Source organism: Artemia franciscana, chromosome 15, assembly GCF_032884065.1.
Source record: "Artemia franciscana chromosome 15, ASM3288406v1, whole genome shotgun sequence".
NCBI lineage: Eukaryota > Metazoa > Arthropoda > Branchiopoda > Anostraca > Artemiidae > Artemia > Artemia franciscana.
In genome coordinates, this window is record NC_088877.1 from 28,910,524 (window position 1) to 28,935,958 (window position 25,435).

The 25,435-nt window shown below is 32.6% G+C and overlaps 1 protein-coding gene and 1 long non-coding RNA gene across 5 annotated transcripts in view; one reads left to right on the top strand and one right to left on the bottom strand.

Annotated features, from left to right (window-relative positions):
* The window catches only part of LOC136036309 (uncharacterized), a 487,034-nt gene extending 468,805 nt beyond the window's left edge, over nucleotides 1-18,229 (top strand). Inside the window, exon 2 of the long non-coding RNA XR_010619690.1 lies at nucleotides 17,357-18,229. This is a non-coding gene — a long non-coding RNA (uncharacterized LOC136036309). The remainder of the gene's footprint in view (nucleotides 1-17,356) is intronic.
* LOC136036306 (TBC1 domain family member 5-like) overlaps nucleotides 1-25,435 on the bottom strand; it is a 66,406-nt gene that overhangs the window by 39,659 nt on the left and 1,312 nt on the right. For 3 of the 4 annotated variants that reach the window (XM_065718456.1, XM_065718457.1, XM_065718458.1), the window contains exons 2-4: nucleotides 10,558-10,668; nucleotides 8,428-8,683; nucleotides 2,735-2,905 (exon numbers count right to left, since the gene is read on the bottom strand). In XM_065718456.1, coding sequence (XP_065574528.1) covers nucleotides 2,735-2,905; nucleotides 8,428-8,683; nucleotides 10,558-10,583 — 453 coding nt within the window. In that variant the 5' untranslated portion in view covers nucleotides 10,584-10,668. The remainder of the gene's footprint in view (nucleotides 1-2,734; nucleotides 2,906-8,427; nucleotides 8,684-10,557; nucleotides 10,669-25,435) is intronic. The other variant, XM_065718459.1, reaches the window with a different exon arrangement.

Here is a 25,435-nt window from a genome sequence, read left to right on the forward strand (position 1 = left end):
TCACGGCGCCAGGTACCTAAAGGTATCTGATATGCCACTACTCAATTAGCTCGTTTTGAAACCTGGAGGTTTTAAACGTCTGTTGAAATGTCTCTTGAACCCGTAAAAATGTTAATTTACAAAAATTGTAAGTGTTTAGGTAGTTTTTTTTTAGAATGCAAAAATTCTAATTTGAAACAGAAATGTCGATAATAAGATGCGGACAGCAGAGAGTGACACCTGAACGTTATCTTGGAAAAATGTTAAATTGTCAAGGTCATCCCTTAGAGGTCTTTTGTCTAAGCCGATTGAGAAGCCGTTGTGGAAAAGCACCGTTGATGACTTATGAACCAGTTAGCGAAGGATGGTCAAGGGCCTTCCCTCATCCCTCACTCTAGGCGGGAAAAATGAAAGAGAATGTAATTTCTCTGAAATTTTGCAATTCCCAGGATTTTTTTTTGTTCTAGTCTACTAAATAATACAGAAAGAAAGTAAAAGCAGTTCTATATTAGCTCATGGATTAAATTCATTAGAGGTCATGTAATTCCTTACTTACACATAATATGGAATTATAGAACACGAGAAATAATCTTTGAATCTCTTAAATATATCTAGGAAATAATTCTGAGAAAGACAATCCAGAATTTTTTAATTCTAATTTTTTGGCTTTTTAGAGTCTTGGATTTTAGTTAAATTTCCTGAAATTTCGTACATGTATAAAATATAGAGCAACAACTAGAGTGAAATTCAATTAGAAATAAGAGTTAGCAAAAATATAAATTGTAACAATAAAGTCAGCAACAATAACTCAATAGATGATGGTTTATATACTGCGGTTTCGAGCAAAAGCGGAGTAATGGGGATTTAGGGCTCTCGGGTGCTTGTTCCACAATTACTAGGCGAGTTGACAGAATCCAAACAAAGAAGGCATTCATTGAATGACTTCCGAAGGCATTCATTCTTCAAAGAAGAATGTAGCGAATGGAAGCGCTAAATTCTTGTCATCGCATCCTTTCAGAAGCGCTAATGGAATCTCAATTAAAAATGGTTGGGGTTAGTAAGGGTTCCAAGTTCAAAAGCTTGGAAAAAATTACAGTGAACAGAAACTTATTGCTGGGGTTATTTGTTTCTATGCTTAACGTAAAACAGATCACAGAAGCTTTCCCTCTTATTGCTCTACGACAGTGATTCTTCGGCCATACTTTATTTCGGCAAGGTCATGAGGTACTTAGCCAAAAATCTAGAATTCACTCTGCTTTTTGAATCTATTTTTCTAATATCCCAAAATATATCCAAGAACGTAATGGTGTTCAGCAAGATATTTTTCATTAGTATAAAATTTAACACCAACAAAACTGCCTGTGCTTCAAAGGCCAATGACGACACGATCCATCGGAGCCAGAACCGATAATAATGGGAAGTTTCACAAAATTGACATCGAATCGATAATAATCTCCTGTTTCTCAAAACACTTCTTCTTTGTAAAAATGGTCAGTCTTGTCTGAATGATTATACATTTAAGGACTTTTGGAATAAAAAAAAATCACTCCTGTATATGGAGATTAATGGGCAATAGTCGGACTGACCTTTTTTGTTGGAATCCAGGATTTTTCTTACTTGAATTGACGTGTTTTTCTTCATAGATAAACACTTATTACACAATTTTCTAAATTACAATTTTAGAGTATTAGTGAAAGTAGAATCATACTGAACTCTATCTACTGAGGTATATTTTTCTTTAATTCTACTAAAGATAGACATGAAGTTCATTCTAAAGAAACATAAATCTTTGGGGGTAGCTTGAGGGATGATTTTGTAAAAATCATCGAACATAGGCAAATGAAACGGAAAATATGGAGAGTTTCGGACGAGTCTGGACATTTCGTAAGGTTGGGGCTCTGAAAACCATTCCCCCAGCCAGTCTTTACATGCGTCTGTGCCCAATCATATACAAATAATGGAAATCAGTTGGACTACTTAAGATCATTGCTACAAGGCAATACATGGTAGAAAATACCTATCATTTCACTTTTTACGACCTTTTCCAAGAGGTACTTATGCCCTATTTTGCACTATGCTGATTATAGTGCTTACAGTATGAACTGTCGTAATTTCCATAACGCCATACTGTTTGAAGTCTACTGCGTCAAAACTGTAATTGATTACTAACTTGGTGAATTAAAAACTGTCAGTCCTTTTGCTTGATTTTGACAGCTTTTTACTGTGATTTAAAAAATCATAGTTAATAATTACCCAGAAAACCACGAATCCCACATCTTATAAAAATTCTTATAACTTGCATCCGCCAAAAATAATGACAAGTTTTGCAGCAGCGGATAAAAACAATGGCACGTTTAGTAATGACATGTAATAACAGCTTTATCAAGTGACATGAAAAAAAAAAATTTGGAATAAAGCTTTTTGTGATGACTGACAAATCGACAACGAACAGAACGACAACAAAACATAGTTGTGGCATGAAAATGCTGTAGAGCCGTATTGAGATGGATTTATACATAGAGACTCTTTTTAAGATTGGCTAATACAGAAACCACTAAAGACAAAGCAATGGAATAAAAAATCGTCCTCTAGTGGCGCAGTGGTACACTGAACTCTGGGATTGAACTCAACAGCGTCAACTAACTGAAGGGCACAGGATTTCATTCCGGTGATGAGATTGAGCAAAAGTGTCTCCATAACAATCTAAATAAGGGGACGAGGAAATTAAAAATACATAAAATGGCGAATAATTCACCTGCTTGTAACCAATTTTTGGATTTTCTAAAGAATAGCAAAAGAGTATGTTGACCATTTCATCTTGTATTTCTTCTTCACGAAAAAATGGAACTTCTGGAAAGGTACGTACGACATCTTGACGTATTGTTGCTAACAATTCTTTTCCACAAAAATAATTGTGCCAGGAACTCTGTAAATAAAGTAAACCGTTAAATTATCATTTGTTAATCTGGTATAGTGTGTATTGTGAATTTGACGCATCAAATTACGAAAATATAAATCCAATTTGAAGCATATTCTAGGGGTATAATGAGAGAAAGGTTGAGATGGCTAGGGCACATTCTGCAGATGAAGGATGACAGATTGCCGAAGATTGTCCTTTTCGGCCAACCGTCTAGGGCTAAACAGAAAGCAGGTCATCCGCGGTTGGGGTGGAAGGACGTCATAAAGAAAAATTTAAAGAAAATGAGAACTTCCTGGGAGAGTGTAAATAGGAAGCCTTTAAATAGATTGCAACGGAGCAGGAGCGTGCGTATCTGTGTTGGCCTCAGGCGACTTGCTGCTGTGGTGAGTTGTTAGTAGTTGTAGTAGCAGCAATTTGAAGCTTATACTTTATTTTGTCACGTTGGCTATACATTTGCGTCGTCTCAGCTCTCCCATTTTACTACCTGGACAATCTTTTATCCCTTAGCAGGGGCACTGAGTTATAAAAAAACTGGCTTCTGAAAAATAATTCTGAATGGGCTGGTCTTTTCTTTATTAATCCTATTTTTAGGGAATATTCTTATGACTTCATAAAGCATAGAGGTAATGAAGTGTCTGACAACTAAAATCTCAGAAATAAAAGTTTGAGTCCCTAAGATTGCCTTCTGAAACGCTCATATACTAAATCAGTTACTGGAACAACCAGCCTGTCTATTCTACTACAAACCTGATCATTATGAGCAAGAATTTCTTATGCGTTTGTCATTATATTATATACTATATACATTATAATATATATTACATGAAAGCGTCATTTAGTGCCCTTTAGCTTTAACGACGTCAGCAAAATAAATGAATTTGAACAAACGATCTTTTATACTGACACTATTACTTTTCTTGTGACCGTCAAATTTGTAAAATAACAGAAAAATATTTAAAAGAGGTGACAACTCCAGTGCAAAGGTTACAACTGACCACAGTGTATCAAGTTGTTAATAATGTTAATAAATGTCTACAAATAATCTAAAACATAAATTGCCAAGCTTGGTTTTCAACATGTGAAAATAACAATTCTGCTGAATTGTGAATTGGTCTGAAAGCAAAACCAAACAAGTCAGCACGTTTTTTATAGTTTAGTTTCTCAGTGCTAATGTGAACACAACAAATACATTTTTGCCCATAATTTTTCTGGAGGGGGAGATATGTTTAAAGAAAAGGACGACCAACTGAAATCCAAAAGACGGAGGTCAAGCTTAACTGACCTTATAAACTATAGGTCTACATCTAAAAATTTTGCATGTATGTTCGGTTTTTAGGATTACTTCTTAGACTACAACAGCTGGTGCTCAGAACAATCTTAACAATGTTTAGTTTCAAAGGACCTGGGAAGCTGACAAAAGAGGAATAAGCAACACCATCTAGACCAGTGGTTCTCAACCTTTTTTTTACCCATGGACCCCTTTTCCCTTCTTTTTATCTTGGTGGACCTTTCATAGCTATTGGACATAAGAACAATTTTCTATTCTTCACTAATATAAATTTTAAGGTTTTAATTTACAGGGAAATAGTATACAATTAAGCTTTATTTTTAAATGAAAACTAATTTAATACAAACAAAATATTCTACTATAATAATAGTGATAATAATAATAATTATTATTATTACTATTATTGTGATAATAACTACAATATTACAATGTTTCTTCCATGGTCAAGCAACACAAGCTCATGGAGAGTAGAGCTCCTCAGGCAGTTTAATTCACTCCAACATTATGTAAACTGGATAAAAAAAGAGTTGAAATTAAGTGTGTGATTAAAAAAAAAGGAAAATGCATGTTTATTCAATGAGATCCCAGTGGTTGATTCTTCTCGGCGAGTTTATTTATATTTGGTTCTATTGATGTTAATGATAGCCGAAGATCACCCCTTGTCACAATGTCCAGTCTATTGCGATCTTTTGATAACATTTGAGAAACACGACTAAATGCCGCTTCAACAAGATAAGATGTAGGAAAAGCAATAACGTAGAACTGCGCTTTATCCCAAAGCAAAGGGTGCTTTGTAGCAACATCATTTGTTTTCCATACATTGTACTTTTCATCTTTGAATTTTGCATGCATTATTTCATCACTTTGTATATATATATATATATATATATATATATATATATATATATATATATATATATATATATATATATATATATATATATATATATATATATGTTTTTAACTACGTAAAACTTGCGAATATACAACATTCTTTGCTGTCCCATTGTCTGTGCATATAAATAGATTTTCAGGTTTACCGACTCTTGAACATGCAACATATAATGGTCCATGGGAAAACAATCCGTATTCAGATCTATACCTCATGATTCTAATGATTGTCCTTGAGCTTTGTTGATGGTGATTGCTAATCGACCATTCCCTGAGTCGCCATCGTCATTTATATATCCCCCTGTGCACCCCGGCGTCCCCTTTGTAGTTATGTCCCTGTGTCCCGGTCGTCATTTATATTCCCTGTGTCCCGGTCGTCATTTGTGTCCCGGTGTTCCAGTCTGTGATTTCTCTTTGAGTGTCCCGGGCGTCATTTATATTCCTTGTGTCCCGGTGTCCCGGTCGTCATTTATATCCCCCTGTGCCCCCCGGCGTCCCCATTGTAGTTGTGTCCCTGTGTCCCGGTCGTCATTTATATTCCCTGTGTCCCGGTCGTCATTTGTATCCCGGTGTCCCGGTCTGTATATACATTCGTTTTTTAGTTTTGTTTTTCTCCTTTATTTTTTTCCTTTTTTCTTTTTTTTCTTTTTTAGTTTATTTAGATTATTAGATTTTTTAGTTTTTTTTATTAGTTTTTAGTTTTTTCGTAGTTTTTACCATTTTTTTAGTTTTTTTTTTACTTATGTCCTCGTCGTCATTTATACTCCCTGTGTCCCGGTCGTCATTTGTGTCTCGGTGCTTTGTTGATTGCTAATTTATATTATATTTATATTTATATTTTTTATATTTATTAATATTTTTTTAGTTTTCTTTTTCTCTTATTTTTCAGTTTTTTCCTTTTTTTAGTTTTTTCTTTTTTAGTTTTTAGTTTTTTTTTGTTTTTTACCTTTTTTTAGTTTTTTTAGTTTTTTTAGTTTTTTAGCTTTTTTAGTTTTTTTATTAGTTTTTAGTTTTTTTTTTTAGTTTTTGCCTTTTTTTAAGTTTTTTCAGTTTTTTTAGTTTTTAGTTTTTTACCTTTTTTTAGTTTTTTTTAGTTTTTTAGCTTTTTTAGTTTTTTTTCTTTTTAGTTTTTTTTGTAGTTTTTACCTTTTTTAGTTTTTTTTCTTCTTTTGTATTAGTGTGAAATAATTCAGACGTCATATGCGGACAAACACGACGTCACTCGACAGACAGACAGACAGACATAACCCACAAACAACTTATTTTTATATATATTTATTCATATTTTTTTAGTTTTCTTTTTCTCTTTTATTTTTCAGTTTTTTCCTTTTTTTTAGTTTTTTTCTTTTTTAGTTTTTAGTTTTTTTTAGTTTTTTACCTTTTTTTAGTTTTTTTTAGTTTTTTTAGTTTTTTAGCTTTTTTAGTTTTTTTATTAGTTTTTATTTTTTTTGTAGTTTTTGCCTTTTTTTATTTTTTTCAGTTTTTTTTTAGTTATTAGATTTTTACCTTTTTTTAGTTTTTTTTTAGTTTTTTAGCTTTTTTAGTTTTTTTTTCTTTTTAGTTTTTTTTGTAGTTTTTACCTTTTTTAGTTTTTTTCTTCTTTTGTATTAGTGTGAAATAATTCAGACGTCATATGCGGACAAACATGACGTCACCTGATCCATCCACAGATCCACACACAGACAACTTATTTTTATATATATAGATATATATATATATATATATATATATATATATATATATATATATATATATATATATATATATATATATATATATATATATATATATATATATATATATATATATATACAAAAAAAAATTACCTGTATTTTTTTAGCCCTCTGTTATCTTTATCTTTCACAAGATGATGAATGAATCCTAACAGCTAAAGTAAGAATCATAGAAAAAATTTCTCAGGCATTAATGAATGAAAATAAAGCACAACGAAATCTGTAGGTAGAAGACACTCGACAACGAGCATCACCACGAATCACAAACGAAAATGATGCACAACAAAATTTGCAGTAAGAAGACACCCAATAGCGAGAATCACGACGAATCGCAAAAGAAAATAATGCCCAACAAAATCTGTGGTTAGAAGACAAGCGACAACGAAAATCATAAAGGTTATTTTTGGAGAAACAGATTTGAGATACGAATCTCAAACGAAAATAATGCAAGCACAATTTGCGCTTAGAAGAAATGCGACAACCAGCATCCCAACGAATCCCAAACAAAAATCTTTGGTTAACACAACAAAATCTTTGGTTAGAAGACATGTGACAACAAGCATGATCAATTGAGCGGGAACCAATTGCGAATTAATCTAAATCAGGAATGTGTGAAGGAACGCGTTATTTTAGCGCCAATCAAAAAAGAAGTTAGTCAAATTAATGATGAGATTGGCGATCGCCTCACAGAAGAATACAAATCCTACAAATTTGTGGTTATGTGAAGGATAAACAGGAACAACTGTGGGAAAATTTGTCTAGAGCCCTAATTTCAAAAAAGGTAATAACAACTTACTTTTCGGGTAAAAGACATATAAGAGCTGAGTAACATGGAAATAAAATCACATATCCAAAATTAGCATCTGCTATGAGCTTTTTCCCAATTTTCTAGGACCATTGGTTCAATTCGATCACCCCGAGAAAAAAGTAAAAAACAAATAAACATGGCTCTGTGATCATTCTTTTCGGAAGATTCTCAAAATTTTACATATTGTTGGTAAAGACTTGAAATTTCTGTAACAAGGCTCGCTGATATGCTCAATTTGATTGCATCACTTTCATTAAGATCACTCACCCCTTTAGGGATGCTTTGCCCCTTTTTCAAAGATCAGGCAAATGCTCTAAGGCCCGCAACTTTTGGTTGGTAAGTTTAACCTTAATTCATTTTAATACTTAGAATAACCATTAAAAATGATCTTTTTTGGTGCATATAAGGTTATCAAAACCCCTTCTTTAGAGGTTTATAACTCCTTACTTACAGTTCGTAACCACGAATTGTTTGATGATGATTAGTGTGTTATTTTATTTCATCTGTAAAAACTAATGATCGTTAGTCTGAGTTTGGTTGTGACTATGATTGTTGTTGTGTTAAAAAATGATTCTGAATCCTCATATAGTAAAAAAAAAAAAAGTCGAGTCATCAATTACTTTCATAAATCACTTTAATAAATAAATTCAATGAATGGGATGGGAGCACCAAGGAAGTTTCCGAAGAGCTTTAAGACAAAAAAAATTTAAGGATTCTCAAATTATTTATGCTTAATTAATTGTAAGAATTACAACTCTTACATTACATAGAATTACAAGAAGCTGAAATATAATCATAAGAAATATACCTGGGAACTTTGTGACAAAGGGTTGTCAATTGCAGCATCAGACGATTCACTCGGATACCCGGTTAGTATCCTCTGCTTTTTAATACGTTGATATGTGGATCTTGAAATTGTAATAGACTTGATCAGTGAGTCAACATCAACCACATGTTCAGAAAGAAGAACCCTCCAGGTTAAACTTCGGAAACCATCGTGAGAAGTTTGAGCAGCACCCAACGAGTTCTTGAGTTCGCTTTGGAGCTTTTGTAAAAGCCTTTTCCTTAAAAATATCAAATACAATACCTTTGGGTGTGGTAAATATGATAAAGAGTGGTTGTCGGTTGTTATAGGAAGCAAATGTTATGATACTATTAGATGCCTGCAGAGATTCCTAGGGGATAGTGTCCATCACGCTGGAAGTTGTCAGTCATTACAGATCAAGCATTTTATTTTTGTTAGTTATTTTGCCTATGTTACTGAAATTTTAGTTTATGTGCTAAGAATGATCCTTATTTTTTATTTCATCGCATGGCCTTGATAATAACCAGTATTAATATTAATTTTACTCTTTCACACAACTCTACTTTTTAAAACAATTAAACACTTTAGTGTAAAGAGAGGGGCATTGAGGAGGGGACAGCCCCTTTCACATAAGGAATAATCTCTGTTCGTTTCAAGTTTTAATGTTGCTCCTTACTTGCAGTTAAATAAACTTGTTTTTTTATTCAATCTCATAAAGGAAACTTAAATTTCTTCACCATTACCATATACTCCTAGACTTAGCAACAAGCTTGGAAAAAGTTCATGGAAATATAATCTTTGCATTTCCTAGAAAACACTTTCAAGGTTGAACATTGTTTCCAATTCAGGAAAAGACAAAACAAATCCCATTCTTTATAGTCACGTACAAAAAGTCCTGTATTCAATAGGTGAATTTTTCATTGGAAGAATCCGTCAATAGCTAGGAGACGGACTACACAAATATAAACCATCAATAGATAAATTGCTAAAATCTAAAAGAAAACGTACTGCTTTTGCTTATATAGTCTGCTTTTGAAAACCCAGTAAATTTAGTTTTTTATTTTATTTTTTTAGTTTCCGCAATGAATGGTTTGCCGCAACCTCTTATTATTAGAATGGACCAATAACTCTAGTTCATACAACACAAAGCAATAGAAAGGTCGTATTTTTAACCATGAACAGAATTTGCTCCATATCTAATTTTTGAATGGTCGTTTCATTGATGGTTTTATGTTTTGAAATTCAGTCAGCACCCTACTTTTGTCCCTTGTTGCAATTCTTACCTGTGTTGTACTTGCCTCTCTCCTGATGAAACTATCCAGCATGTCTTGTCTGATTACCAGCTTCAGTACAAGAAGATTATTGCCCTAAAGCCTCTTTGCTCCATGGTTAAAATACCTTTCATTCACTACAATTGAGAATTCTTGCCACCCTCCCCATGATGACAAGATTATTTTAAAAATACAAATTGAGAAGCTAAAACAGCTAATTTACTTGTTTTCCTTGTGTTGCTTTAAGTAAGCGGTATCAGGACTGCCTAGTGTTTTAACTCATAGTGAAGATCCGGTGCTGTGGCCAGATGAATAAAGAGTACATTTCTGGGTGTTTGTGGACCTCTTACATTATGAAGAAGAAGATAAAGAGCTTCTGTCTAGCTCCTTTTTCATAAGGTGGCCACTCCTTTTCAGCTTTTTTCAAGCAGTTTTTGTTACTTGAGTATTTTGAAAGTTTGTTTTTCCTTTATATTTTCTGAGACTTGAAGATAGGATTACAGATGTCCTTGCCAGAATATCTTATTTGTTTTGTATTTCTCATTCACTGACTGAAAATTATCCTGGTAAGTTGTATTGTCCTTTTTTTCTCCATTTTTTTTTTAAATTCGCTTGTCATTTATACTGTTAAGCCAGTGTGTACTTATAGACTATTTATAAGACCTTCAACAATCTATTCACCATGAAAACCTGACAGAGGAAAAATATATAGCCTAGTTAGATCAATAATTTTGGTCATTCATCTGTTTTTATGCGGATAGAAATACAAAACCGTTAACTTCAAAAATAAGGCTGATAGACTTTTGCAAAACTCGAATTTAAAAGCATAGTCATTGTAACTTACAGCAATTAGGTTACTTACCGATCATCACCACTTGTAGCTGTCATCAATGAAACAGTATAATAGGTAAAATACTTCGTTTTGTTGCTTAGACCATGGACTTAGAATGAAGTAAATATTTGAGGAAAAATCCTAAAAAAATAAATACATTAATAAACAAAACTAAATTTAAGCTAGAGTCAAACAGTACTGTGTTACTTAAGCATAAGTCCTTCTCCTATTCCAGATCATTTGGCTCATAACTAAGAAGATACATGTGAAACAAATTTTTCCCCATAAAAAATAAAGCAAAATTGTTTATTCTGTCCCACAAACAAAAAACAACTATTAGCACAGCATAGTTACTGTAATGCTTGCATACACTAAAATTGCAATAATACTAATGCAAGAATCCATAAAATAAAATATCAATTGGGTACAAAACGAAAATTTAACTCCACTTTGCCTTGCTGAGAAGAGTCTAGTGCTGGATAATGTGGCGTTTGGAAGTTGAAAGATTGTTTAGAAGGAGTAAACTTGGGTGCTAGTAAAACTTGCAGGAATCTGAAATCCTGGTAAGTTTTTTATTTCTAGTTTCTTTTTTTATCTGTCTCCATCTCAATTTTTACTGTCTCCTTGGTAGGACTTTTCAGAAATATAACATTTTTGGATCACTCCAGACAATGTTATTATGGGTTGCAATGCTATTATAGGTTTTTGAGGTTGTAGATCTATGCAAAATTTTTAGCACACCGCCATTTAGCAAGGATTCCCTTAGAAGTCTATCTCTACCTTGTCTGATCTTAAAAGGGTTGCATGAATCCTAGTCTTCTGCTCATTATCCTCAAGTTTCTGCAGCTCCTCAGTTGTCAGCTCTTGTCTATACCGTTTCACTAGCATCACCACCAGTGATATTCAGTCCCATGGATCTACTAGTCCATTGTCCATTAAGAGAGGGAGTTTTTTTTTTTTTTTTACTTTGTACACTTGATGCTAGGAATACATTCAACCACTTCCTGGAATATGCTTTAGTTATACAAGCCTTGAAATTTGAATTACACATTACCAAGTAACTGTTGTTATTTTTTTTTCTTCTTTTTTTACTATATGTTTTTAAAAGTCTTTGGATCTTTTGAATATTGGATCAGTAGAGGATTCGGGTTGGAATCCCCATTTGCATTCTACTTAGCAAGAGAGAAATCCTGTCCTTAATAGGCTTGGACCCACGCAATAACTTCTCCCTTTGGTACATCTAGGTTCTGTTAGAGATTTTCTTTAAACAATCCTGACTTATAAAAACTAAAAACTTCTATGGGAACTATAACAGTAGAAGTGGTACTCCAATGGAGAGCACCAGAGTGATATTACAAACGACATCCCTAAACTTAGTAGAAGAATCAAATAACCAAATTTGACAGCACTCAAACACCTCTATTTCAAAGAAAAGGAAGAGAATGAACTGCTGAAAATCTTTTGATTGTATAGTATTTGTGATCCTTGTCTTCTGTGCAAACTGCAGGTTCTACTGAAGAATATTGTGCTTCTAACTGATATTTAGAGGAGTGGCAGAGGATTTTTCTGAAGGGATCGAGAAGTTCTTACTATCTGAAAGTATGTTTTACACAAAACTTCCTTTGAACCAATCTCACTTGAAGCTTTCCTTCTGGTGAAAAAATGCAAAAGGACACAGACTATTTAACAAAAAAAATGTACACTAAATGCTCAAATATCCATAATAATTTTTTTTGCCAGTAGGAGGGTTAGAGGTACCTTACCTAAAGATCAACCATAATAACCATCTCCTGGAAAGATGTCACCTAAAAGATATTTCTTTACATTCCGTTCCAGCCCAGCCCTCCACACTTTACATTCCAGCCCAGCCCTCCCAGCCAATTTTGCCTGTATGCACATTGTTCTACACTCACATGTCTTCCACACCAAGTTCATGATTATGCTTCTCCTTTGTTTGCTATGGTGTTGCTTTATAACTTGGCCAAAAGACAGCATTTAACTATTTGTCAATATATGCTCCAGATAAGCAAGCCTTGCTGTTTGACCTCCATATAACAGGTAACTGAGTTTTTTTTAACTACTTGCTACTTAGAGTTCCTTGGTTTTTCTGAGTGTTGAATGAGTAGAAGATCCAGTTTGAAATCCATATTTACATAGTCATAGAACCAGAGAGAAAACCTGTCCTCTATTGGCTTGGGCCCTGGCAATGCTGTCTCCTCTTGTTTTATTTAGATTCTGCAAGGCATTTCTATAGAAGAAAGGCCCATTCTGTCAAAAACAGAAATTATGAGAGAATTACAACAGAAAAAGCATAGCCCCCTATGGAAAGTATCACAAGAAGGGGACCAACTTAATTCCTACACTTTGTGGAAAAGAAAATCCCTATTTACATGGTCATAGAACAAGAGAGAAAGTCTGTCCTCAATTCGCTTGGGCCCTGGCAAAGTTGTCTCTTCTAGTTTTATGTACATTCTGCAAGGCATTTCTTTCAAAACAGGCCTGTTTTGCTAAAAAAAAATATTATGAGAGAAATACAACAGAAGAAGCATAACCCCTATGGAAAGCATCACAAGAAGGTAACCAACTAAATCCCTAAAGTTTGTGGAAAAGAAAAGACCTTCAATGGGATAGTACCTAAAAGTACTTTTTTTTAAAGAAGAAGATGCAAACAAAATATTACAAAACGATTTAATTTAGAAGCTGGCTAATGATGCTGGCTTAGCTTTCCATCTGATATTTTCCAACTAAAAGGCTAGAAAAGCTGTCAAGCTGATATTTCCAAGAAGGCAAGAACTGGCCAGACTTGAAAAATATCGAAACTGCAAGTAAAAAGTGTTTCTAGCTAGTAATTATTAGAGCCAAATTAAAATTATTACACTTGTGCATTAAAAAGGCTTGTAATTGTAATTCTTCCTTTATTTTGTAATCAGTAGCTTCAAGAATGGATAGGAATTCTAAAAATCTTACAAAGTCATTACTGAGACCTGATTATTAATGCTGGCTTATTGAGAAGATTGACTATGATAGTTAGAGTGTGGTCAATTTTCAAATAACTTGCTTCTTCAGTCAATGTTCACAAAAGTTTTCATGAACTGGTCTTATAAGGCAGCTTTGCTTTCTATTGGGTATTTTTTCAACTGGCACTTTTTTATCATTAAGAAACAGTTTGTTACAAAAAAAAAACCATAAAAGCTTTAATTGTATTTGGCATGCTAAATAATTTCTTACACCACATTGCTTTTCCATTTACAAAATAGATAGAAAAATGGGCTTAATTTAGATAAAACAGTGGAGCAAAAGACAAAAAACCTTAATTAACAAAAAAAAATCAGAATATTTCGGCTACAGGTCCTGGACCCTTTCTCAACAGAAAGAGAGAAAAAAAACTTTAAAGAAGAAAAAATAGTTTTTCTTTGCAAAAAATAAAACGATAAAAAAAAGCAACAAACCAAACACATGGGAGAAAGAAAAAGAAATACAAACAACTAAAAAACAAATAAATACAATTGCATTCTAAACACTTCCAGAACTGCTGACCAAACAAGACAAAAACAAACGTCTATAGTGCACAAAAGGTCCACTCCATTATTTCAATCAAACCTGTTTTTCTCTCTTAATTTTTTTTTTTTTTTTTTATTTGGCATGCTGGCCTTTTTTGCAAACTTGAGGTTCTGCTAAGGCTGGATAATGCATCCAGCCAAAACTTTGGACCATCAGAAGTCTTTGGAAGGGACAAAAAAGTTTGCAACTGCCTACATGTGTGATTAATGTTCCCTTAAACTAAACTTGGTAGGAGCAAGCATGCTGAAGGATATTTGCTGTGCTCAACCTTCACTAGGGCCAACATGAAACTTTTGATTCAGATCTCTATTTTCAGGAATTACAATTCAAGATGTTGCAGCATATGTAAACACAATACAACTACATTTCGGATAATGGCACAATTTAGACCAAAGCAGAAGCTAAATTACTAACCAGGTAGGCCAATTCTCATATCAAACAAATGGGTACTTTTTCATAAAGATTCTAAAGGTGAATGCCATTTTTTGGAAATTACATGCTATAATACAGAGTAGCATATACTTTGCATAACTTAGCAATGTGCCTCTCCCCCTAAATATTTTTGAAAGATTAGTAAACAGATTGAGCCAGTAAAATTTCTGCAAAAAATGCTTGGGGTTTACTATGTTACTGTTTCAACTCAATAGAAGAAATGATTATCCTAGGGTTAAGGTAGGCCTAGTGGGCTTGTTACTGACCCATAAAACATAGATTTAGATTTAAATAAAGACAGTTTGCCTTAAAACATAATAAAACTCAATTAAGATATACTATTGCAAAGTGAAAAAACCGGGAACTTTGAAAAATTATGATTTTATTACAAAGAATAGACAGACAATGGGTTTCTAAGCTTTGGCATGATGTATATAGGACTAGTCTAGATGAAATTGGCAGACTACAGTCTTCAAAAACTTTGCTTTTTAACATTTAAATTTAGACAAATTAACCATTGTAGTCTTGCCTATTTAAACACAATTACTTAGCTTTACTCACTCTGCAACGCTTGTCTTAAATTAGATATGCACAAGATTGAATATGTCTGTGATTAAGACACTTTGTTCTAGCTCTAAGATCTAAGACTCTAGCTCTAAGATCTGCTCAGCTCTATGCCAATGATGATGGGGTTAGCACCAGTAAATGGTTGAATGGGACAGACAGTCCTACTAACATTTCCATGACTTGTAATTTTATTTTTTGTCAAGTCTCGACTTGAAGGACACAATTGTAGGCAAAGTCACCATTTCAGCTTGGGAACTATTTCTGTAGTTGGCAACATACTCAGAGAAGAAATGTTAACAAGTTCTTGTATTAACAGAATGTTTAAGTAGCATTGGCGAGTGCCCACTTGTATGGTGCTCACTTGAATTTTTGGTAAAGAAAGGGTTAGTTTGATATCCATCATACTTGTAAGTTAGCAGTATGTCTCCAACAGTAGCATCTAAAAATGAGTGTTGACAACTGCAAGCATTCTAATCCCTTGTAGCATAGAAAATCTTGTGGTCCAGCTACACACTTTGTTGCACACTCTGAAATCCTTTCATTAGGCTAGTATCTTAACAGAAGGGGTGGTAAGAAAAGTTCCAAAATACTAAACAGAACTCACTACAGCCTTATAGAGTCTTAGGAAGACTGCATAGCAGCAGCAAGTTACAGTCTAGTTAAGGACACTGAGGCTTGAATTTAATTCTGAAATAATTTGTTACCAGTGGGTGTGAAAATTTATTTGTCTATCCATCAGTACTCTTAGATCTCTTTCTTACGGACTTGTCTTTAGTGCTGAGTTTGAAAATGAGTTAAGATTCAACATGTATATTGGTAATGGGGATTGTTGCTACCAAAGTGAAGGACGCTGCACTTCAATATCATAAATTCAAGCAGCCTGTCACCTGCCTATGTTTGGATCATATGAAGGTCTCTCAGCAGACTTTATTGATTTGAAGGTCAAAACAGCTTGGAGTCATCAGCATAGAGAGCAATGTCATTTTATTATTTTGTTCATCCCATCATTGAACTACATGAGAAATTGGATAGGGCCCGAATAAGCTAATCACAGTCTCATTAAGGAAATTTAGAGAAATTAAATGGTGAGACCAAATTAATTTGTAGATATTACAATTGAAATTTTATAGTGATTTAACTGGCATGTAAATGTTTTGTTTTCAACATAATTCAGCTAGGATGAAAGTCTATACATCAATTGACACCTTTACTTTTGTAATTCAATAATTGCTTCTGGGTGAAATTACATTTTTAGCCCTTAAAGTGCTAAAAGAGCTCACAGCAGTCCATAATAACCAAAAGTTAAAAAATGTGTTAATAAAAAACTGCCATTTGTAGCTGATCCAGGAATGGTAATCATTATTTTCATTAGTCTTAGTAAAAAAAACATTATTATGGAAACAAATTTGTAGAAATTAAAAAAAAAGCCAGAAAACCCTCAAAAATGATGTCACTTTTCCTTTGATGTCATTTTCAAGTGGTGTCAGGCTCTTTTGGAAAATGCCTGCAAATTTGTTTTCAAAATAACATTTCACTATTATGACAAAAGAAATAATATTAGTTTTCTTGAATCAGCTATAAATTGCCATTTTTCTGACTAGCTTAGACGGTTTTTATTTATTTCTTTATTAATACCAAAATATGATAATCTTTTCTGGAAACATGTTTTTAAACTTTTGGTTGCAAGGGACTATTTTACTCTTTGGGCCTTATTAAGGGCTTGAGAAGCTGTTATTGAATTATGAATGAGTATTGAAAAATGCATTAATTGATGTACTCACTTTCATTTTAGCTAAATTATCATGAAACTGCAAATTCACCAACTATCAAAGTGGTGATTAGCTGTCCAATTATGGATTATCTTACCCTACAGTAGGCCTATTGTTATATGGTTTTGAACTGAGAAATAGTAGATGCTTCCACTAAGTACCCACTAGGCATTAAAACAGAAAGTCAATAATTGGTGAAAACACACCAATACCATAGTGGCAATGACAAAGAAGCTGACATGATAACAAGTATATTGCCTTAATTCAAGGTATTAGGCCAGGGGTGGAGACTGGGATGTAATGAGACTAAAAAGAACTTTGAAAATCCAATAGGCTAGGTTTCAATACATATGACAATATAGATTATTGTCAATTACTACTATTTAGAATGCCACATAAAGTCAAGCAGAAGACAATGACATGCTTTCTCCAGTTATTTAGAATGATAATCTATATATATAAAAATAAGTTGTCTGTGTGTGGATCTGTGGATGGATCAGGTGACGTCATGTTTGTTCGCATATGACGTCTGAATTATTTCACACTAATACAAAAGAAGAAAAAAACTAAAAAAGGTAAAAACTACAAAAAAAACTAAAAAGAAAAAAAAACTAAAAAAAACTAAAAAAAGGTAAAAATCTAATAACTAAAAAAAAACTGAAAAAAATAAAAAAAGGCAAAAACTACAAAAAAAATAAAAACTAATAAAAAAACTAAAAAAGCCAAAAACTAAAAAAACTAAAAAAAAATAAAAAAAGGTAAAAAACTAAAAAAAAACTAAAAACTAAAAAAGAAAAAAACTAAAAAAAAGGAAAAAACTGAAAAATAAAAGAGAAAAAGAAAACTAAAAAAATATGAATAAATATATATAAAAATAAGTTGTTTGTGGGTTATGTCTGTCTGTCGAGTGACGTCGTGTTTGTCCGCATATGACGTCTGAATTATTTCACACTAATACAAAAGAAGAAAAAAAACTAAAAAAGGTAAAAACTACAAAAAAAACTAAAAAGAAAATAAACTGAAAAAGCTAAAAAACTAAAAAAAACTAAAAAAAGGTAAAAAACTAAAAACTAAAAAAAACTGAAAAAACTAAAAAAAGGCAAAAACTAAAAAAAAACTAAAAACTAATAAAAAAACTACAAAAGCTAAAAAACTAAAAAAACTATAAAAACTAAAAAAAGGTAAAAAACAAAAAAAAACTAAAAACTAAAAAAGAAAAAACTAAAAAAAAAGGAAAAAACTGAAAAATAAGAGAAAAAGAAAACTAAAAAAATATTAATAAATATAAAAAATATAAATATAAATATAATATAAATTAGCAATCAACAAAGCACCGAGACACAAATGACGACCGGGACACAGGGAGTATAAATGACGACCAGGACATAAGTAAAAAAAAAAAAACTAAAAAAACTAAAAAAATGGTAAAAACTAAAAAAAAACTAAAAACTAATAAAAAAACTAAAAAATCTAAAAATCTAAATAAACTAAAAAAGAAAAAAAAGAAAAAAGGAAAAAAATAAAGGAGAAAAACAAAACTAAAAAACGAATGTATATACAGACCGGGACACCGGGATAGAAATGACGACCGGGACACAGGGAATATAAATGACGACCGGGACACAGGGACACAACTACAATGGGGACGCCGGGGGGCACAGGGGGATATAAATGACGACCAGGACACCGGGACACAAGGAATATAAATGACGCCCGGGACACTCAAAGAGAAATCACAGACTGGAACACCGGGACACAAATGACGACCGGGACACAGGGAATATAAATGATGACCGGGACACAGGGACATAACTACAAAGGGGACGCCGGGGTGCACAGGGGGATATATAAATGACGATGGCGACTCAGGGAATGGTCGATTAGCAATCACCATCAACAAAGCTCAAGGGCAATCATTAGAATCATGAGGTATAGATCTGAATACGGATTGTTTTCCCATGGACCATTATATGTTGCATGTTCAAGAGTCGGTAAACCTGACAATCTATTTATATGCACAGACAATGGGACAGCAAAGAATGTTGTATATTCGCAAGTTTTACGTAGTTAAAAACATATATATATATATATATATATATATATATATATATATATATATATATATATATATATATATATATATATATATATATATATATATATATATATATATATATATATCTATATTCACAGGTGGGACATAGGGACACAACTACAATGGCGCGTAACTAATATGGCGCGTAACGACTTACACGCGCGGGGGGGCTTGGGGGGGGCGCGAAGCGCCCCCACCAACTAGGTGTTGGGGTGGCGCGAAGCGCCACCCCAACAGCTAGTAAATCATAAAGATGACTTTGTATGCCTCATTCTTTTATAGAGCAAACAGAAATAAAGTCATACAGATGACTTTTTATACATCACATTTTTATAGAAAAAATACGATAAAGTCATACAAATGACTTTTTATACCTTGTATGAGTGTAATCATATATTTAATTTTCTAGAGGAAAGATGATAATTGCTAAATATTTTTGAAAATCCAGCTAAAGCCAACAATGACCCCCTGATGTGAGTCACTGTAATGTAGCTTGCACAAATGAACTTCATAAAGACAATAGCTTACAAAAACACTGAAGTTGCATGATGGATGAATCCAGCAGTCAAACCAAGCAAACAATCAATTTTTAGAGATTTTATTAATTACATTGTATTCTGTTTTCAAGTAGGTTGTGTGGAATATTTATTCTCTTAAATATGCTAGCAATTGTTGGCACTTTATTTGATTCTATACTAAAGAAAGTCTGGGTTATCTAGTTAAAAAAAACGTGTCAGATGTGCTAAAGATTTGTGATGTGAAAAATGGTGCTAAAAAAATAAAAATCAATACAAAAATCAAGGGATGATGCATTAGAATGTTGTCCTAAATAAAGTCATACAGATGACTTTTTACCTTGTATTATGATGGAGTTTTTTAAATAAAGTCATATGGATGACTTTTTAATATGGGCTATGATTCTATTATAGAGCAGTAGGCCTACAAATAAAGTGTTTCCTTAAGCCTAAATGATGCACAAAAATCTCATACTGAAGACGTTATACTACCCCACTCTGACATTAAAAAAAACAACAGAAAATCCTACAGATGACTTCTTAATACATCATTCTATTGAAAGGCAGTATAAATAAAGCCTTACATATGACTTTTCAGGTTTCCTCTTTGTGTATACATATAATGCACTAAAACGTCATACAAAAGACATTATACTGTCTCACTCCTTAGTAAGACAATACAAAATATTTTGTATGACATTTTAGTACACTATATGTATATAAATAGAAGACCCCAAAAGTCATATGTAAGACTTTATTCATACTGCATTGAAATAGAATGATGTATTAAAAAGTCAACTGTATGACTTTTTGTTGTTGGTTTTTTTTTCTATACATAAGTAGGGTAGTATAATGTCTTCTGTTAAGCATTTTAGTTCATCATATATGTCTAAGGAGAAATCCAAAAAGTCATATGTAAGACTTTATTCATACTGCATGATTCGAGTATCCAGTATGGTTGTATTATCATGCTATAATAGAATCATAGCCTCTAGGAAAAAGTTATCCATATGACTTTATTTAGGCTGCTTTATTATAGTATCATGAGTAAAAAGTCATATGTGAGACTTTTTGTTATTTTTTTTAATGTATGAGTAGAGTAATATAATATCATCTTTATGACAATTTAGTGTTAAAGGAAACAGCCAAAAAAGTCATCTGTAAGACTTAACTCATACTAGGCCTATTCTACAATAGAATGATAGCCTATATGTAAGATTTTTGTTATTTTTTTAATGTATGAGTAGGGTAATATAATGTCTTCTGTATGACATTTAGGCTTAAGCAAAAAATCAAAAAAGTCATCTGTAAGACTTAATTCATATTACTCTACAATATAAAGATAGCCTATTTTAAATAGTCACACGTTTGACTTTTTGTTTATTTTTAATGTAAGATTAGGGTATTATAATGTCTTCTGTATGACATTTTAGTGCATCATTTAGGTTTAAGGAAAAAACTGAAAGTCATCTGCAAGAATTTATTCATGGGCCTACTGTTCTGTATTGGAGCCATAGTCTATATTAAATGGTCATCCATATGACTTTACTTAGGCTACTCTATTATAATACAAGGTAAAAATTCATCTCTATGACTTTATTTAGGACAATATTCTAATGCATTGTCCCTTGCTCTTTGTATTGAAGTTTATTTTTTCTTGCAATTTTCTAACACCATTTTCCATATCACAAATTTTCAACACATCTTACACTTTTTTTCAACTAGATAACCCAGACTTTCTTTAGTTTAGAATTAAATAAAGTACAGACACCTGTTAGCATATTTAAGAGAATAAATATTCCAAAAAGCCTACTTGAAAGAAAAATACAATTTAAATTAATATTTATTAATAAAATCAAACAGTTCGTGGTAATGAACTGTAGTAAGGAGCGACCCGGCTCAATAGTAACCAAAACTCTAAAAAATGGAATTTTGATACCAATAGCTATATCAAAAGAATCACATTTCAATGCTGGTTTTAAATATATAAGTTTCATCAAGTTTAGTCTTACCCATCAAAAGTTACGAGCCTGAGAAAATTTGCGTTATTTTAGAAAATAGGGGGAAACGCCCCCTAAAAGTCATAGAATCTTAACGAAAATCACGCCATCAGATTCAGCGTATCAGAGAACCCTATTGTAGAAGTTTCGAGCTCCTATCTACAAAAATGTGGAATTTTGCATTTTTTACCAGAAGGCAGATCACGGATGCGTGTTTATTTGTTTTTTTTGTTTTTTTTTTCCCCAGGGGTGATCGTATCGACCCAGTTGTCCTAGAATGTTGCAAGAGGGCTCATTCTAACGGAAATGAAAAGTTCTAGTGCCCTTTTTAAGTGACCAAAAAAATTGGAGGGCACCTAGGCCCCCTCCCACGCTAATTATTTTCCCAAAGTCAACGGATCAAAATTCTGAGATAGCCATTTTATTCAGCGTAGTCAAAAAACCTTATAACTATGTCTTTGGGGACGACTTACTCCCCCACAGTCCCCGTGGGAGGGGCAACAAGTTACAACCTTTGACCTGTGCTTACATATAGTAATGGTTATTGGGAAGTATACAGGCGGTTTCGGGAGGATTTTTTTGGTTTGGGGGAGGGGTTGAGAAGAGGGGGATATGCTGGGGGAACTTTCCTTTGAGAATTTGTAATGGGAGAAGAAAATTTCCATGAAGGGAGAGCAGGATTTACTAGCATTATTTGGTAGGTCAGTTTAGATATAAAAGTTTAAATATTTCAACTTTGGGCCAATCTATGGCGAACATACAGATGGAAGCTCCAAAAATCACCCCGAAAATTGACCACATGCCTGAAATTAGATTGTGCATATTAAAATGTGCATATTTGTTCAGTTGAACATCACTTTCATGATGCCCCGGAAATTTCGCCTTGACATGTTAAGCCGTTCCAAAAATATTGTTGATGTGTGCATTTGACACCCTTTTCATCTTAATACTCTAAGCTTTACACGTGAAATTAGCTACACTTTGATTTATGATAATATTTGCTTGTGTTAATTTTGAGATGATTATTGATCTTAATTTTTTTACTTAATTATTACTAACAAATAATAATTAATTATTCATGAATTAATTATTGTGGAGAGACAAAATAAAACATGCATTAATTCAAAAACGTTCAGAAATTAAATAAAAGAAAAATTAAACGGAAAGTAAGGAGCGACATTAAAACTTAAAGCAAACAAAATTATTCCGTAAATGAAAGAGGTTGTCCCCTGCACAACTCCTCACTCTTTACACTAAAGTATTTTTTTAATTTAAAAAGTACAGCTGGAAAATAATAACATGCATTACTTCAAAAACGTTCAGAAATTAAATAAAAAAAACAAGTTTTTTAAACTGCAAGTAAGGAGCGACAGTAAAACTTAAAACGAACAGAAATTACTTCGTATATGAAAGAGGCTGCTTCCTCATCAACGCCCCGCTCTTTACGCTAAGGTTTGACTCTTTCTCTCAATTCTTCTTTCTAAAACAGTAAAAAACTTTAGCGTAAAGAGCGGGGCGTTGATGAGGAAGCAGCCTCTTTCATATACGAAGTAATTTCTGTTCGTTTTAAGTTTTACTGTTGCTCCTTACTTGCAGTTTAAAAAACTTGTTTTTTTTATTTAATCTTCATAAAAGTTGATTGCTTGCTTGATTTGACTGTTGGATTCACCCACCATGAAACTTCAGTGCTTTTGTAAACTATTGTGCTTATAAAGCTCATTTGTGCAAGCTCCATTACAGTGATTCGCATCAGGGGGTCATTATTGGCCTCAGCTAGATTTTCTAAAAATATTTAAGATAAGATCATCTCTTCTCTAGAAATAGAAATAGATAATTGTACACACAAGCTATAAAAGTGATTTGTATGTCTTTATGACTTATTCATGTTTGCTTGGTAATAATGTGAGATATAGAAAGTCATCTGTATGACATTATTGATGTTTGCTCTATAAAAGAATGAGACATAGACTATATTAAAAATTCATCTATATGAAACTTTAGGCTACTCTATTGTAATACAAGCAAAAAACTCATCTTTATGACTTTATTTAGGCTGCACTATACATGAAATCATGTAGACATTGTTGTTTTTTGTTGTAGATTTGTATTGTTGTAGATCATGTAGATTTTTTGTTGTTGACTCTATGTATCACTGGGGTAATATAATTTATTCTCTATGAGATTTTAGTGGATCATAGAAATTAAAGAAGAAAACCAAATAGTCAACTGTATAACTTTATTCATACTTCTCCATAATAATTTGATGTTGAAAAATTCAAACAGAAAACTTGTGGTAAAATTCTAGTTTAGTGACTTTTGGCTATCTTGGAAAGGGGTTAGGTTAGGAAAATAAAACTTTCAGGGATGGGTCTACAGGCTAAAGTATATCCCAGGAAGGTATTTTAAAGTACCCACCTCCACTCCTTCTCCCTATAGAGGGCCCTGAAATTCACCTAAATGATAGGTCTAATACATATTAAAATTTTGACAAAACAACATTTAACCTTAATTTTAAGTTGCCAGTTGCTTTTTCTTTGCCTTTAGTTTTGAAAATGCAATTCCTGTTATTTGAGGAATTCTAGCCATATCAATGTTTGTTTATTTTGCAAAATTCAGGAAATGTATTTGCATATTTAAAACCTTATAAATTAGGATTCAGCAAAGTTGTGAAGCTGAAAACAATTTTGTTGTACTTCATTCAAGCAGAAGATCTATTTTGCAAGGTTATCTATATATATATAAAAATAAGTTGTCTGTCTGTCTGTCAGGTGACGTCATGTTTCTGTGTCAACTGACGTCATGTTTTCAACTGACGAAATTACAGACCGGGACATCGGGACACAAATGACGACTGGGACACCGGCACATAGGGAATATAAATGACGACCGGGACACAAGGAATGTTCAATTAGCAATCACCATCAACAAAGCACCAGGACACAAATGACGACCTGGACACAGGGAGTATAAATGATGACCAGGACATAAGTAAAAAAAAATTAAAAACTAAAAAAAAAGGTAAAAACTACAAAAAAACTAAAAAGAAAAAAAAAACTAAAAACTAATAAAAAACTAAAAAAGCTAAAAAAAACTAAAAAAGAAAATAAAATGAAAAAGGAAAAAAAAATGAAAAATAAAGTAGAAAAACAAAACTAAATAAAAGAAAAAAAACTAAAAAAAGGTAAAAAACTAAAACCTAAAAAAAAGACCAATTCAAAAACGAATGTATATACAGACCGGGACGCAAATGACGACCAGGACACCAGGAAATGATGACCGGGACACAGGGACACAACTACAACAGGGATGCTGGGGGGCTCAGGGGGATATATAAATGACAATGGCGACACAAGCAATTGTCGATTAGCAATCACCATCAACAAAGCTCAAGGGCAATCATTAGAATCATGAGGTATAGATCTGAATACAGATTGTTTTCCCATGGACCATTATATGTTGCATGTTCAAGAGTTGTTAAACCTGACATTCTATTTATATGCACAGACAATGGGACAGCAAAGAATGTTGCATATTCGCAAGTTTTACATAGTTAAAAACATATATATATATATATATATATATATTCAACTGACGTCATGTTTTCAACTGACAAAAATTACAGACTGGGACATCAGGACACAAATGACGACTGGGACACTGGCACATAGGGAATATAAATGACAACCAGGACACAAGGAATGTTTGATTAGCAATCACCATCAACAAAGCACCAGGACACAAATGACGACTGGGACACAGGGAGTATAAATGATGACCAGGACATAGGTAAAAAAAAATTAAAAACTAAAAAAAGGTAAAAACTACAAAAAACTAAAAAAAACAAAAAAAACTAAAAACTAATAAAAAACTAAAAAAGCTAAAAAAAACTAAAAAAGAAAATAAAATGAAAAAGGAAAAAAAAATGAAAAATAAAGGAGAAAACAAAACTAAAAAAAAGAAAAAAAAACT